Raw genomic sequence first — 18,077 nt, forward strand, 5'->3', positions numbered from 1 at the left:
ATGGAATGTAATATGGCGGCAAAGTAAGCGTAGCGTTCACTAAGATTGGAAGACCTGTTGATATTTTGGCTGGTGAGAGGAGAGGTGAAAACACAGATTATTATTCGAACAACAACACATGTAAGTGATGCAAAGCAAACCAAACTAAAACTGCTCATAGTTTCAATTTTGCTACACGATGAAAAATGTCAGTGGGGAAAATGAGGGCACGGCCTTGATGATTCACGAGCCGGGTTTCCGGGGAGTTCCGCCTGTTATAATTATAGGCCCAGTTACATTACCTGAGGTGTGCTTTTCATGTTTCTGTCGGGAAACTTATTTCAAAACATTTGGGTAAGCCTTAATTTGTTCTGAAATAATCTCCAAAGTGGATAATAATATTGAAAAGTTGAGCAGTTTGTAGATACACATACGTACATGTATGTGTAGCCTATGTGTAGAGACTCGGAGCTCCCTCGACCGTCCTTATTAACATGTACCGTATCAGTATTAATTAGTATTGCATGATGTACCTAGTATGAACTGGCGAGGAACACTATCTGACTTGAAAGGATGCATTTGTATTCCACACACATCATCTTGTGTCGGAGGAACAACATACAAATTATATACACATACACATTTTAGTTAGTCATTATAATGCTTGTAAAATGTGTATGTGTGTGTTGCTTTGCTTTTATTTTGTGTAAATTGTATGTGCTGCTTATAATACATTGTTTTATTTCTTGTAATTTCAATTCAAACCTGGTTTGTATGTCTTCTATTCAATCTGTGCTATTTATATATATTTGTATCTATTTATATGTGCTGTAATTACGTAATTTGTTGAAGACATTGTGTGATAAGTGTGTTAGTTGTTCCAGAATGTTTTAAGTTATTTAGGAATTTATAATTAACCATGATCATCAAGGAATGGGCACTGTAGCCACCTTGTTTTGACTGTTTGCCTAAAAATGGTACCTGAATGTATGTGCCAAAAGTTATTCTCCTGGAATTTTCATTTTGGAACCACACTACCAATCTTTTATATGTTTAACTATGTGAAGTCAAGTCAATTTTATTTAACGTTGATATGATTTCAAAGATAAACACAAGCTCGTTTGGTGAGCTTTTACAATCCACATAACAAATAAAACATACATAAAAACACGGTTTTATTAATTAAACAAGATATGTTCATGCTGTAAAAGATACAAATAGAGAGAAAGCATCCAATAAAACGTGTTTAATTTTAAATAAATAATAATAATAATAATATTAATGCAGTAAAAGAGGCAAGTTACATTTATCAAATTTTGAATTTAATTTATTATTTGATCACATTTGCTTATAATTTGATTTGAGATGAAGGAAAGATATAAAAGAACTTGAGAAAAGATAGTACAGTGGTACATGGTCCGCTCCAAGGGTTGGGGAGCCCCCTACCAGCATGGTATGCTCGACCTGCACCCCAGTAACTCAGGATTTGTTATTCTTATTTTTTTTTATAAAAGGTCATTTATTCAACATCATCACAGATAAATTTAGAAACATCACAGGCTGATAATATATCATAAACAATTTGAAAACTTAATGTGTGTGTTTTAACAGTGTCATAGATTTGCCTGCTTGTTATGTTTTATATAATGCTACCTCCGTTTTGTTTGTTATATAGTCGGTTGTTAAAAGCCTTCCATAGGCTTGTGTTGCCTTGTTTAACCATGTACCGAATTTTAAATAAAATTTACCTGACTTGACTGTCGGAGGAAAAACATTCTCCAACATTTCGGATAGGTACACACACATATATATATATATTCTCAGCTTAATTGCTGCCTTCGCGATCGGCTGTCTTTCGCCGAGGGGACTATTGGGTTTGAATATAAGAGCTATATTTTTCAATTATAGTATATCAGTTCTATCTCCTTGTAATATGATGTATACGTACATGTAACTGTTCTGTTTCACTGTGTCTTGATAAAGGAGTGGATCGCTCCAAAAATTTGACAACCTAAACTTGTCCACACTGTTGGAATTGCTTCTTTGCCCCATACACATATATATATATCTATATAGAATAAAAAAATATTTTTTTCAGATCGTCCGCTATCTATATATATATATATATATATATATATGCACATGGTGTATGTACAAAGATTCAGGTAAAGCAGTAAGAAGTTCTCAGAGTTAAGATATATTGGTTATAAAGAGCATCTGGAAACAAACATTTTAAAAACAGATTCAGTTTATGATTTGATAAACCAATCACGCATGTACACCAAACTGTGATCCAATTTCGACAGTTATATTAAAATCTTTCATGGGTGAATGAATCAGGTTTGTATATATATCCACTTACCTGCATTTTCCTGACACAAGGATTATATTGTAATCAATAGTGAGGAACGTTAAGTGGTATGACTTGTCAAATTATAAACAAGCTAGACAACTTTCATTTTTCATTTTTGTTCCCCAATGTAGCTGGCTAGATTAATCATGCACACTTAAACTGAAAATATCTCTTAATAATATAACAAAAATGTGTTTACTATGTGTATAATGTGAGGTGAGGACAAGATGGGAATTACAAGTAGGATGGAACTTTTCTATGATCTGATGTTTGAATTGCCTACAACATACAACAATGTTCTATTGCAACTTAATATATCAGTTATTCATGATCAGGGCCTAACCAAGTGAAACAATATTCAACTGAAACAAAGTATCTTTTTTGAAAGTTGAGGGGATATGTTAATTTGATGACTTTTTTATTGTTTTCTGTTTAACACTTAAAATACACAAAATTGTCTCCATAATTCAGCCACATGTTTTCAAAAATAAATTGTTGGATTGTGAGAGAGCTATATATATAGTTCAATAGATTTGTAAAGAAAAATGTCAATCTGTCCTGGACACTGGCTAGAAAGTGGGACAACTAGGTGTTAGCTGTATTACAATAAGGCCCCTTTGTTTCAGCCTTTGCAGAAAAAAATACATAGATTCCATTTCTGACTAAAATTAAGATATCATTGGAACTCAATTTTATTTGAGTAACTAGTTGATACTGTGATGCAGGAAAACTAATTTTAAAGAATCAAGGTTTCCTTTTTGATATTTTTTTCATAAATGTGAAGAAAGATTGTACAATGGAAATTTTAAAGGCACAATGTATTGGGAAAAGTTTAGCCTTCATACTGAAAAAAGCTTACCTGTTTTGATTTTTTCCTGAAAAATAATTTTCCCCCTGAAAGATTTTACAAAAAAAATCTACGTTGAACTGATCCATGATATTCTTTTATTTTATATAACCAGATCTGTGATTTTTTTTACATTAATTTCTGGACATTTTTTCTGCTTTTTTTGGCCAAATAGATGCCAAAATCACTTTATTTTCCAAAAGTCATGTCCTATTATGGATGACATTTCCCCAAATTGACTGCAGGCATAGAAATCTGTGAAAAAGGGTTAGAAAAGTCACTGCAGATTTATTGATGAGATTCCTATTTTCAGCTATTTCAATAATCATATTCATTTTTTGTTTTTTTCAGAGGAAAACTTTTTCAAGATGGCCGAAGAAAAAGAAGGTAGGCTTTTATAAAACCACTTTACGTGGACTATGCATTATGTTATGAAATTCTATCGTGCATGTTCTGTTTTAGAATTAATATTACCGTAGATATTGCACATCACACCAGTGTACTATTTACACAGTTTGTCGACATAATGTTGTAATTCATTCCTTAAACATTATTTAAGGCCAACTAGGGAAAGAAAGAGTTAAAAACAAGTGCACATGTACATATTCTTGAGAAACCATTCTCTTACCTAAACAAGTTATGCAAGAACAATATACTCAAACAAACTCACTTGTAACTTGCGTAAATTATGCAATTTAGTCAGAAAGTAAAGTATAAACATCCAAATTATTATTTTGCTTCAAACTAAGTTTGCCAAAATTTCCTCAAAATCATTAGAAAATGGAATTTGAAAGTTTTATTATCAAAATGAGGAATTAGACCTAGAACATTGAGCTCAGAATCTGAGTTTAAGCTGCGGGAGAAGAGTTTCAGGAATATGAATATTGGGTGCCAGCTGGCATGGGTGACCCAGTCCCAGTAGTTTGTCAAAGTATTTTGTTCAGCTGCCATGATTATAATGTCCTTTTAATGATTAACTTCAATGGTAATCACTTTTCATCAAAATAAAAATAAAAATGTATAAGAATTTAAGTATAGGATTTCATGATATGTGTGATTTCAAATAAACAAAATTGCTTGTTTACGTACACAGAAATCGTCATGACTCCATCAAAGAAGGGGAAAACAACACAAATCCGAATTGAGAAGAGAAGGAAGCTGGATTTGGGTCTGGATGACAGTGTTGAGCATGTCGGTGGAGGCAGGCACAGTGGACTTGTTGTCAACAAGCAGGCCGATAGTGAGTCTTATTGTTCTGGCTAGCTCTATATCCTGATGGAAGTCCCGGCCCCCATCCCCTGAATAACTGTTTGTCCAAAATTTGAAAACTTGTTGGTTTAGATATTGATGGCATAAGTAAATAATCAGTATGTTTATCGTCTGATTTGTGTAAGCTTAGTATGTATCTGTGCATGTAACATTTCTTTAAATTGATGCAGTAAAATAAGATATGATTACACATCTTTGTCTATGATATCCCAATCCACATCACAGCCGAGCTGAGGAACTGATCATTGCTATAATGTGTCGGTGTACCCCAAAATCCCCAATGACTTTTTTTATTCCCAAACCCACATTTTTCAAGAACTGTCCTGTATATAATAATAAAAATTATATAGATAATTTGAGGTTCTTATATGTACCTCTTTATCACAACCTAGTTTGTAGGTCGTCTCAAAGCGGTTCACAAATTATTATCCGTGGTTATAGGGCCTTTGCATCCAGCCAATATCTTTCTCAACTCTCTGGGGAGCATACAGTCGGTGCTGCCATTTCGGCGCTCACAGCTAGCATTTAACAATTCTAGCACCACCCAACCACGTACTCATTTTTAGCTGAGTAGACTGGAACAAGAGGAGTCTTGCTCAAAGATACAACACAGTGCCGTGCGGGGAGTCGAACTTGCAACCCTTCGGTCACGAGCCCGGCGTCCTACCACTAGACTACCGCGCCTCCAACTGTATAACTAATTAAGTACCTAGCTAGAGGTACAGAATCTTAAAAACCAATTGAATCTACTACATGATGTTTAACCTAAATTTTACAACAGCATGTTCCCACATGAATCGGGGAAAATATTGCCTTATTTTTATTGAAATTGGAAAGGTGTTCCTGATTTTTTCTTCATTTTGGGAAAAATAAAGTTATTTTTAGCCAACGGGAAGCAGCCTGTATTTGGCTGTTAAACTAGGCAAACAAAAAATCTTTGTACACCAAATAGAAAAGAACACTCGGTAACACTGATGTGTGTTTTCATATACATTGTATAGTTTATTTCGTGTCGGGGTGAAGGATGTTTACTGAATATAAGTTTTGTGTTTTTAGCTGATGACCTTGACCTTACCCGTCCACAGTTACAGATTGGGTTTAACTGTTTCCTTGTCGACCAGAAAACTGAGCACAGGATGGTGGTATGTGGATCCTTGAGGATTGTTTTAATAAAAACTGAATTTGTATCGGATATCGTATCGCGTATGTACAGTACTACCAAAATGCAAGATTCCACTTAAAATTGTGAAAAACAGCCCAAGGTGTAGTTCAACCATCCTGATGGCTGTAAATCCTAGTGGTTATTAGGAGACACAGTGGAGGGGAGTCTGTTATACAGTATATGTTACATACATTGTATATATAACATGTACAGTATATATTGTACATGTGGGAGTGTATACTTTTCACAATTCCAAATCCCTGTTCCTGGAGAGAGAGAAAAATTGAAAACAGTTTATAAAGCATTATTGCTTCTTTGTGCATGTGCAGTGTTCACACTAGTCTCAGTTTCAAAATAGGTGTCGCACTTTAATAGAATAGCCATCTGAATGCTTACATGCTATTATGTAGACCTGTACCAATTCTGGAAAAAATTGCCGGTTCAAGTTGATGAAAATATATATAGAAGGCTACTTTTGCGATAGTCCGAAATTATTCTGACGTTTTATCAACTTTTATATCGGTCTGTCATCGATTAACGTCAGAACTCCGGCCCTCTTGGATCGAAAGATCTATTCTTTATGCACACGATGAACATACATAACATGCCTCAAACAACCAATACAATCACTAAAAACATATTTTTTCAAACTTGGAAAATACTGTTCGTAATGATCTTTGAAACATGTTATTGATACCAGCTTGTGCATAAAGGATAGATGATCCATGTGCGACATGTGTGTGAAAGTGACGATTTGTTTCTAAAATATCGGTTTGAAAAGTGACCCTGGCGCGGGGTCGATTTTTTCCAGAGGCTTAAGTTCAAATTCTAGTCTGTTCCTCATGTCTTGTGACATTGCATTTCGTTGATCACTTTCACTATGTGATGGATATTCAGCTAAAACGCCATACGTCCTTTTACTTCTCTTGCAAACTTGTTCCAGGAAACTTAGTATCCCGATTATTTGATTGAGATTGGATTTTAATTATTGTCCCTGTTAATTTAATACAATAACCAGTAAAAAAGAAAGGGCTCAAATTAAACAGCATATTCCTTTATCAGTGTTCTTTGTCTATGTATAAATTGTATGCATGTTTTAACTTTTTGTAGATGGTGGATTTTTTCTCCAAATGCAAAATTATGTGGGATTCATTTGGGTTTTGCTACAACAACTGGTTAACTTACCTGGAAAAGTAAAAATGAACAAAATCTTGTGAATTTGGTAGATGGAATATCCTTGAATTGCCAAAAGTGAGTCCACAAAACAAAAGGAATTGAAGTTTTAATTACTATCCAATCCAAATGTTGTAGTGTGGTTTAAGGAATCACAGAAGCTGAAGTTTTGGTATATGTATGTATGTATTATCCAAGTAGCATTTTATAATTATAATTATTGGTTTTAGGAATCCAGACGACTGAAGTTTTGGTATGTGGATGGAACAGAGTACCTTGACCAGGTTACAACAGCGTATGAATTTTTCAAGGAATTGGTAAAGCCTGAAAATTTTCCCAGAGGTAAATTAACTGTTAGTGATTTGGTTAAGTTTCGCCACTTTTTAAACGTAATAATTCAGAAATGTGTTATTTTGGATTATTCACAAAATATTTTTTTTATCAATTATTTTCATAACTGATAGTCTCTAAAAATATTGATTGTATTAAAATTTGATTTTGTTTTTAGGCATCTTGAATTTGAGACTATTTTCTTTTATGAATTGCATAATTTGAATTTTATTTGTTTAAGTACAAGCAGGTAAATCAAAGTATAAATCTGTAAAGTTGCTGAAGTAAAAAAAGTGTTAAATTTGATTTGAGACCTGCATACAATTTTACAGTGGTCTAATTAATTAATGCAACTCTGATTTCAGATTATGTTGGTTTTATTAAGAAGTGTATGAAACAGATGCAGAAGCCAGAATACAAATTAGCAAAGATGGTAGACCTTGAAATCAAGCTTTTGGATGAGGAAGATGCACCATTAAGTCCTGGTGAGTTTTCTATGCTAATGATACCTGGCATGTTGATCGAAATCTGTCAACGATATATATTTGCAATATTTCAATTGTAAAATGACAACTTTAAGCTTATAATGTATGATTATAGCCAGTGTAGACTAAAGAATCAGCAGGCTTTCCCTCTGATGTAGTATCAACATTGACTGTTTAGTCTAATATGAAGGACCAGCAGGCTTTCCCAGTAGCATCAGCGTTGACTGTTGTAGTTTAATATGAAGAACCAGCAGACTTTCCCAGTAGCATCAGCGTTGACTGTTGTAGTCTTATATAGGAAACTTGCAGGCTTTCCTAGTAGCATCAGCGTTGACCGTTTAGTCTAATATAGGAAACTTGCAGGCTTTCCAAGTAGTGCTTACATTGTTTTAGTCTATGATAGGAAAACTGCAGGGTTTTGTGGTACTGTAGCTAGCGTCAATATTGACTGTTTTAAAAAAGGAACCTGCAAGTTCTCCCAGTAGTGTCAACGCTGAAAAGTATTACTTGAATGATAACTGCTAAGCCCTAAATTTCATAATGGATTTACTGTCAATTTAATTTGGTAGGAAAATAGTAAGGAAGTCTCCATATTGGTATCAAATATATTAAACCATGTTTTTCATTGATGTTTGTTGTAACTGTTATTTCTTTGTTGACTTAAACAAACTGGTGTTCATTAGCATATTTTGCAAAAGGTCGAAACTTTGTGTGTAATTTAGGAAAACAGATTCTTCATTGATACTTAAAATAATTGATTGCACAGTTTTGAAATATTTGCATTGAGTCCTCATGAAATCAAGTCTTTAAGTTCCTCATTTGCAATAACATGTATTTAGCAAGTTTTGTCAATAGAGGAAATTAATGATCACAAAGTTGCTGTCCATCCCATTTGATTTGGTTTCTCAATTCTTACATGACTTTATTCTGAATAAATAGTCACTGAGATTATTACAGGAAAAATCAAAGACAACTATTTGATTTAAATTGAATTGAAAGCATTCCTCTAAGAATTATCACAAAGGCTCATTGGTACCCAGTGATTGTCTTGTCAAAAATGGAGGATTATTTTTCCTAATGGGATTTTGATTGGATTTGATTGTGTTTTCTTGAGAAATTTCAACCTGGGTGATAAAAAAATCGACGAATTTTTAAAATATGTTTGGATATTTGTTTACAATATTAAAAGTTGAGAATACTAATTTAGTGGGATAGACTTGGAGTGATATTCAGTACAAACAGAGTTTATATAGTAAATGTAGTATAGTCTAACCTGCCTAATTAAACTGTCACCGGTAAGCATTGGTCAACCTTTAGTGACCGGGCCATCAAATCATCTCACTGTGTACTGTGTATGCATGATGATTAATGATGTTATAAACGTCAGCAAAAGTCTGCCACTGAAGAAACCCAGGAAGACAATCATGACAGATTCGTTGCCTATGACACTTGTTATGTAACATTTATGACACAAGTCTTTGATTTTTGAAGTTACAAGTATATCTTATTAGTAGGGCTGCAACGACACCTTAACATGACGAGACGATACGTGATCACAATACTGTGGTCACTATACATATAGTAACAGTAGAAGCAAAGCGAAAAGATATGGTTTTGCAAATTTTTAATGGAAATATTACAACAGGAAATAGACTTGGTCCAAAATTGGCATGACTTTAAAGTTTCACACAATTCAAGTCTTTCGACGTGCTTGTGGAGCTGAAGCTGTCAATCTCACTCCATATTGGGACGTCTATGAATAGGCTAAATTCAGAAACGACAAAATCTAGAAAATATTGTAGGTGTATCGTGACCTCCCAAAAAATATTGTGCATGGTTCCGTATTCAAAATATTGTCCTACTAAATTACTTAAATTCATAGGCAAGATGCTGATTTCTTAAATCTTAATGAAAGCATCTACTTAGATATATGTGAATGTCATCTATAGTTGATTGTGATTGTGTGCTTGTCATCAGAAGGAATTGTTTCCACCACTTTGTCGGAGAGAGGTAGGTCCTGGCATACGATGTTTATTGTGTGATATCCTTATTTGGTCATGAATCAGTTACCGTCGCTTGCTCACACTACTGAAGTCATGCCAGCACTTGTTTAATACCAGTTTGAGTTTTTCTCCTTTTAATTGTTTGGTTATTCTTGTTATATATGATTATGAGCTTCAGCACTTTCAATTCTTCTTCATATGGATTCATTGAAATGAGCTGTATATGATATTGACATGTAGATTCTGAGACTGTCCATCAACTATAATGTATGTTGTAATACAATGTTGTTTATTTAATAATGAAAATTCATAATGTCTGGTGAAACTGTTGTTGTTTTGTCTGGTATTTTGTTTTGTGAAACTTTAATCTGTTAAATTTATGTAAGTTAAATGTTAATTTCATTTATGTGTAGTATATATGATAGTTACCGGTATATATATATATATATATTGTCAACTTTCCATGGATGATTGATTTGAAACATTCAGGGTTATTCCATGTTCACACACATACCCCCCAATATATATATATGCATGAATGGCTCGCTGCTAGCTTTGAATTGCCCTCAAGTTCATAGAATATAAACTAACTCAGGTTTGCATACCTGCTAATATGTTGTGATTGGTAATAGATCTTGGGCCATAACAGAAATGTTGTTTGCCCTCCCATCTCCCCAGCATTGTTCTAAAACAATTGTCCCTTAAGCCTTAAATGAATTTGTTGATTTATAAATAAAAATAAAAATAAATCATATTCCTTCAGTAAATGTGGTTTTTAACTTATCTACATGAACAATGTAGTTTCTTATTTGGCATTCAGTTAAACTATCATACTACTATTTTTCTTTTAATATTACATGAAAGATGTTTACCCTTATTATGTATAGACTATCTCTATTTATAATTATCATTTTCAAAAATCAAATTCCTAATTTATACATACAAATGTACCTTATGATAAAAAATAGGGGGAAAAGAGAAATGGAAGTTTGATAGCACTTTCGTATGTACATTTAGTTATTGTGTTTTGTGAGTTCATCAGATGTCGACTGCATTTATATTAAATCCCAATATTTTTATTATGACTTTTGATGTTTACAACCCATTACATGAACCCAGTTTCCCATTAAATACCAGCATACATGTTATAACAAATTCAATTGGATAATCCATTGAGTTTGGTATTTTTATGAGCTTAAGTGCGAGTATATGTGAACATATTTTTCAGTCATCCTATACTTATGATATATGATTATACATTTAAATATATAAGAACAGCTTTCAGAAATATTGTAAGAACATATAGAAATATCAGGGAAGCTTATACATGTCTCTTCTGATTCAGAGGATTAAGTTTAGCTGCCGGTATGTGTTCACTCAAATGCAGAATTTCTCTTTGACCATTTTGAGTTTGAAAATGCATGTATTTGTTAGTATGCATTTTGAGCATTTTTGAGTAAACATTAATTTGTTCAGTTTTCCACTGTATTCGTATTTCTGATGAATACCAAACTCTTCCATCCCTAATTCATAAATGTTTTTGTATACCGGGTAGTTAAATTATAAAGATATAAAATATGGATGTTGAAAACCACTTTGACAAATGCATGTTTACAACCTAAACATAATTTTTGATACCTGGGTAACCATATAGTAAATCTCTTTGTGAGATGTACTGGGTCATCCTTAAATTGTTTGCAGTTTCACAACCAATTTACTAAAAACGACACCTACCCTAACATTTTGGGGGATTTTTTATGATAAGAAAAATTGTGGGGGGAAAATATAGCTGAAATTAATTCATTTTTATAAAGAAATATAATATTTCTAAAAAATAATAAGAAGAAAAAAGTACTAACCTAATGGTATTTATTGACCCACTGGAAATGCACTCGTTGGCCCTGTTAACGCTATATATTCATTGAATCCTTCACAAATTGTAATATTTCTTGATTATTCGCTCTGGGGGATAAGAATTTGTCCTTTTTGAGAATTAAAAAAAAAATCTTTTGAGTAAGTAAATGTTGTTGAAGTTCCTTCTCAAAACTGGAGAGATTTACTAAAGTACGTTATTGTACATGTTCAGGCCTCGGGATCATGAAACATTCAATAGTAGTTCAGGTATCATTTATTGATAAGTGAATTTTAAGATCAACTTAGAAATCTGATTTATGAATTATATTTTGATGCGGCTCAGCCAGTAGACACTCAAATCTCAGTATCCTGAGGCATAGTGTTCAAAACAGTCAGACTATAAGGCTAACAATTTAATGATTACTATCTAACTCATTTATACAACAGGGGCCTTTGATACTCCGCTTTGATTATTTTGTAATGAATTTGTATACATTAGATCACAAGCTAACATTTAATTAAGATTTTAAACCTGTTACATTTTGATTATATGCAAATCAGGGAGGAATGCGGAGGATATTTTTGGTAAGTACAGTGTTTGTCCTCAGACAGGCACTATGATGAAACGTCTGTACCATCCTCTATACAACAGTAGCCTTGGCCAAAGAATGTTGACCTTGATGCAAGGTCAAAAAGATCTTTGCCTTTTCCCGGAGGTAAAAAGGATCTTGCATGGCCCTGTCCCCTAAAGTAACAAGGATGTCGGGTTGTCCCTAGGTTGCATGGATCTTTACCTTGCACCAAGGTCAAAAGAAACTTAGCCTTGTCCTTGATCTGAGCTCAAAAGTATATGACAGCCTTACTCCGATCACAAGGATCTACTGTGTGTTAAGTTAGAGGGTACAGATATAAGACACTTCTCTTGTATATATATTAATGGTTGTTTTTCTTTTGAAGTGATATCTCAAACAACGTTTATCTACCTTTTTCACAAAGTGAGTCATTTCCTATTACTGGTATTTTTGATTGATTTTAAGTTTTGACAAAGAAACTGGAAACGTTGCAATAATTGCTAAAATAAAGAAATATAAATGTTTTAATTGAAGACTTTGAAGGTGAATATATACTGTTTGAGACATGATTTCCTCACCACTTTGAATGTTATGAGTGATTTTTATTTCCACTGCCCTTTGAATGTTGTTATATTGTGGTTTCGTTTTGGAGATTCAGTGAGATATTTTGACACAGTATCTATAGCCTACATGTATATCTTGATGCTTCTTTAATTTGATATAACTGATGCAGTTTTGTAGATTTAAAAAAAGTTTGTTGAAAGCAGTTAAATTATATTATGAACAGCAATCTGGACTTGTTTAGTTAATAAATGTCACATTTGAAAAAATTAGATTAACTGCATTTATATCACTTAATTTGCCAAGTAGTTGAAAATCATTACCAACTAATTAAAATTATTTCAAGGGAGATAACTCATGTACAACTTGCTGAGACATGGTTAACTTTTACAATGTGGCTACAGACATTTGTGTTTCTGTATCTCCATCAACTGTACTCTCATCGTATCGGGGTTTCCCATCATTCCATGACAGTGAGACATCCTTTCAATAGCTATCACATGAAAGTATTTGATAAAAGTTAAAAACTAATTTTGATCTGGGTAGACCATAAAATTTGTTTGGCTACATCAGGTGCACATTTGGATGACTTAATTGCACAAGTGCAACCTTGACCTCATAGAGGAGTCTTGGAAGTAAATAGATTATGTAGCCCTCTTCACTGGTGAAAACTATTGGAGAACTTTACATGATAGCGTTTGCTTTTTTGTGACAAAGACGAAATGTGAAAAGAAATCTTCTTATGAGTAGGACTATATAACTATAGTAACTATATTTTGTATATAAGGTGTACCACATGTTATTTCCCCCAAATTTTACCATGATGAAGAAATTTGCATTTATATCATACCACAAGAAATTTGTGTAAATCCTTTGATTATAATATTTTAGAAATCAAAACAAAAACAACAGATGTAAGTCTTTATTGTCCGCTTGCACTAGGTTACAACTGTGTTTCATATTTCATCAAAATGTGCGTTTAATACAAGAGGTTTTCTCACTGCCATGAGTAGTCCTTATTGTGAAACATGTGGTTTGTGTATACATTGTATCTCTGCATATGATTCGGGGAGTTCATTTGTTGAATTCACATCCGAGAATTAAGTACTGTATGTGAAACTAGGGCCAATAGTTAAAATATAAGGATGTTATGCATATGAAAATATTTATGTCTAAGACTTGACAACAGTGGTGACTGGTACTGTGATTATATAACTCTGTATATGTTATTGAGTTTAAAAAGACAAAAATGTGCACTTTTATGCATTATGCCGTTAATGTGCATTTGTATGAAGCAGAGAATGTGTGCAATCGTGATTTCAATCATAATTGTTATGCTGGAGCATACCAGAACACCTTGCATGGGCATTTATTTAAGATTGATTGGATGTAGTTTGTTTTCAGTTTTAGTGGCATTTAAAATCAAGTCTCGCTCGTCTAGATTTGTAACCGAACATCTAGAAACCAAATTGAAAACAGCCAAAAAGGGGGGTGGGGGGAGGAAAGGAATACAAAAATCCTGAACATTTCCCAAAATTTTGTAGTGATCATTACTGTTATGCATTAGGCTTGACTATTGGAGGTTTGGTGACACTGTTATGTTGTGTTATACATACAGTAGCTGCATTTCTGATCAGCCATGGCCATATATTGTGTGACGGTCCGGAAACGTACTGTAATGTGTACCATTCCCTGCATGATGCAAATTTCCGTACAAGCTGCATTAATTACAAAATTTACTGTAAGATGATTTGTCAGAAGTACATAGGATTGTTATTATGGAAAAATAAGTTCTGGCATATCGGTGACGAATCCAATCTTCCGGAAATAATGGCCATTGATCATTAGACTTCAGGCATACCATCATCTTGGTACTCGTGATCATTGTTCAGAGGTTCAGATCGAGGTCAACAGGTGCATACAGTATGTCACCAAAATCAATCAGATGTAGTCGTGTTTGTTAAAGCATCAAGAGGATCAGATTTTAAAAGTCTTTTAGGCTTGTGATCCCCAATGGACTTTGCCAAGAAAATAATTTGAGGCACGTCTTGATTTATGGTTATAACGAAGTTGCAAAGGCGATGAAATTGTAGGAAATGAATGAGAAATCGTGAGACTGTCTACAAGCATTTATATTGTCATTGCGTAAATTGCTGGCAAATTAAAGTTCAAGCCTGTACATGTTGTAATTTGCAACAGGTGCTGGCAAATTAATCCCTTGATTTCCTTGTTAATAGTGTTTGTGTACTCCAGAACTGTATAGGACTGAGGTACATTAATTGCGTAATTTCCTAAAGGTACTCATTGTATGGGGTGTATAAAAGGAGATCCATTTCTGCTGTTGTTTCTACAGGATTCGTTAAATCTAAAAATGTTGCTCTCGACATTTTTGTGTATAATTTTCTGATACTATATTCAGATACCTAAGCGTACGAGAAGCCTTATTTCAGGATGTAAAACATAATGAAACTGTTGTCATATTTGTCTATGTGTTTGTGGGTGTACAGTACCAGCTGTGTTCTACATATATAGATTAAAGGTTGTTGTTTGTTTGTGTTTGGTTTGTTTATTTGTTTGTAGCACTGCATGGATGTGTTTATTTTTCACAAGTTATTTGAAAGATTATATGGACACAGAAACCTATGAATGATTTTGGTTTTTGTTTACAAAGGTCGAAAAGAAATTAAAGATCCTATAGGAAAATGAATAACAATTCTAAGGGTTTATCAATACTCCTTTGAATAAATGATAATTTGAAATTCCCAAGTCATAGTTATGGGTCAAAGAAGATTGAGTGAAGTGATGAATATACCTTGTCAATTTCCATAAAATATAATTCATATTTCATTATATTTATTTTCGTTAAAAGTTAACATGATATATTCAGTATTTATCACGGTAGTGTTTGATTCCACTCTTTGGAAACAGTTTACCAACCAGAGCAACAAAAAATTATGTTGAAGTTAACATTGCGGATAAGAAATCATAAAAAGACAACAAATTGAAAAAAAGTCCAGGAATTATACATTGTTAATTGGTACTTAAATATTTTAGTAATTTTTGTTTTCATGCATTATGATTTTTTTTATCTTCAGGACTTAACCGAGAAGACAAAAGACCCACAGAGGATATTGTACGTGAAAAGATGCTTCATATCCTAGAGTCGGCCTATCCTAATGTCCTGGAGGTGGAAGATCTCATCAGGTCAGTTATCACTGAAGTGATGTTAATGCTTGGTGACTGGAAGGAATTTTTCACTTTCTTCATAACATTTTTAGCTCGCCTGGCCAAAGCTTTATGCTTCAGTGTTTTGTCTGTCCGGTGTCAACTTATTCAGATTTTTTCAAAAAACAAGAGGCATAGGGCGATGATATATGGCCAGTAGCATTATAGGATGAAGGGCTATCAATGCAAGTTTGTGCAATTGAATGACCCTGAAACACTTTCAAGATCACAGGGGTCAAATGTGTTGGAATCTTACAACGACTTTCCGAAAACCAAAAGGCCCAGGTTGATGATATTTCTTTACTTTTTCTTCGGGTTGGTGAATATATGAATTGTAAAGAAAATGTTATACCACAATCAGGGCAGTGTTTATGTGTACTACAAAAAGGTGTACTAAATTGCAACTTAAAATTGACATGGATTCGGCCACACTATAAGCATACATGCACATATTTGCTGTTCATGTACAAAATCAGAATCAAATTGACAAATCAATTTGGCTAAGCTTTGTTTAATGACTGGTCATTGATGTGTGAGAGTCAATGAGACCCTCATCTCGATTCAGAACTGGCCCTCTGCTGTCTTTCAACAGATTAAGTAATTATACTCCAGAGGTCTTAAACATTTGTATACAGCAGATCAGGTTTGAATTTTCTTCAGGTACACTTAAGCTTCCTGTCCTTAAAAATGTCTCCCTTGTTTTATTTATAAGAATTTCATAAATATAGTACCAATGACAAGGCAGCTATGAATATTAAAATTTGAAATTAATTGATAGGTTTCCAATTAGGTTTAACAGTTATTATTGTACAGAAGATAAATGTCATGTTGAAGGGTTATTGACAGCATTAAACAATGAGAACTTTGATACTTTTGACCAGAATGACACAGGCTGATGAAGCTATAGTGAGGCTGCAGCTGTCAGAACTGAAGCAGCGAGACTTGGTACGGGAGGTGGAGAACGGAAAAATAGTACGACATGTACTGGAGGATGACAAGACTGGTGAGTCACCAAGGACAATTGTAGACGGGTTACTAGGAAATGTTGGGTTAATTAGTGAAGTATACATGGTAATCACACATGCCTTTCAAATCATTTCGTTATGAAATAACAAACTTACGTCATACTTACATAACTGAACCATTCTGAAAATACAAGAACAAATGCCTTATCATACCAATAGGCCAGTCATACATTCATACACAATAATAATGACAATACTATTACCTTGCACATATATATATACCTTATTTTCACTATTGGTAAAGACCCAGGTGACACTTTATGACAAATAATGCTGTAAAGTGGTCTGGTGTTAAAACATAATTATATTGTGTGACTACAGTTTCCTCCCAGGGATAGTCACTTAGAATTTGATTAAACCTAATGCTAGGAATTATCTTGCCATGGTCGTGAAAGAGTTGTGTTATTTTTTAATGTGACTTGAAAAGCAAAATGGCCTACATGGCCGTCATTCCTTTAATCCTGAACAAATTGTGCGCTAATCTACGTGATCTTATGGGGACATTTTCTACCTTTCTTGATATGCCTCTTGGTATGAAATATTTAGTCTCACTTGAGCAATGCACATTATGTAGAACCAATGCAGACTCAATACTTTCTGTAAGATTCTCATTTCATACTTCTTACATCAGGGAAGTCACATTACACCTAGAGTGTATGCGTATGATGACATATTCTAACACAGAAGTCTAGTATTGCGATACCTTTCCTGATAGGTGCTCAATTTAAAAGGAAATAATTGTCAGAATGTTATCGCTGAATCATATATCATATGGATCACACAGATTTATTTAAGAAATTTTCGTAAAAGCGATCATTGATTATGAAATTTCAACCGATTTCCACCACTAGTAATAGCCTGTTGAAGGTTAATGAGTGTTTTTGTAATCAGCTGTATGATTTACAATCTTGTAGAGGTCCAGATGGTGAAACAGATGCCAACCATTGCAGCCAACCAACAACCAACCATAGCCATCATCACGGCCAACTACGGCGAGAAACTAGCTGTCGACGCCATGATGGAGAGCAAAACAACCTTTGTCAAATTTAAGTCCGAAGGTAAAGTAGTTTGACTGTAAATATGAGTGATGTGTCGTTGTAGACTGTAAAATATTGTCAGTTTCAGTGGCAGATCCAGAGGGGTTATTTGGGCTTCAGGAAACCCCTCCAGCCTAAGAATTTTCTTTAAAAATCATGTATTTTCACCATTTTCCTCCATTTTTCCCCACATGGACCCCCC

At 33.7% G+C, this 18,077-nt stretch overlaps 1 protein-coding gene across 4 annotated transcripts in view; it reads left to right on the forward strand.

Moving 5' to 3' along the window:
- LOC110467415 overlaps window positions 1-18,077 on the forward strand; it is a 21,805-nt gene continuing 3,728 nt past the window's right edge. The window contains exons 1-11 of one of the 4 annotated variants that reach the window (XM_021524569.1): window positions 1-120; window positions 3,531-3,566; window positions 4,273-4,419; window positions 5,505-5,590; window positions 7,014-7,125; window positions 7,479-7,598; window positions 9,576-9,608; window positions 12,017-12,040; window positions 15,684-15,792; window positions 16,695-16,816; window positions 17,753-17,896. In XM_021524569.1, coding sequence (XP_021380244.1) covers window positions 3,548-3,566; window positions 4,273-4,419; window positions 5,505-5,590; window positions 7,014-7,125; window positions 7,479-7,598; window positions 9,576-9,608; window positions 12,017-12,040; window positions 15,684-15,792; window positions 16,695-16,816; window positions 17,753-17,896 — 916 coding nt within the window. In that variant the 5' untranslated portion in view covers window positions 1-120; window positions 3,531-3,547. Of the gene's footprint in view, window positions 121-196; window positions 334-3,530; window positions 3,567-4,272; window positions 4,420-5,504; window positions 5,591-7,013; window positions 7,126-7,478; window positions 7,599-9,575; window positions 9,609-12,016; window positions 12,041-15,683; window positions 15,793-16,694; window positions 16,817-17,752; window positions 17,897-18,077 lie in introns of those variants that run through there. The other 3 variants (XM_021524570.1, XM_021524571.1, XM_021524572.1) reach the window with 3 other exon arrangements.

Source organism: Mizuhopecten yessoensis, unplaced genomic scaffold (assembly GCF_002113885.1).
Source record: "Mizuhopecten yessoensis strain PY_sf001 unplaced genomic scaffold, ASM211388v2 scaffold11173, whole genome shotgun sequence".
NCBI lineage: Eukaryota > Metazoa > Mollusca > Bivalvia > Pectinida > Pectinidae > Mizuhopecten > Mizuhopecten yessoensis.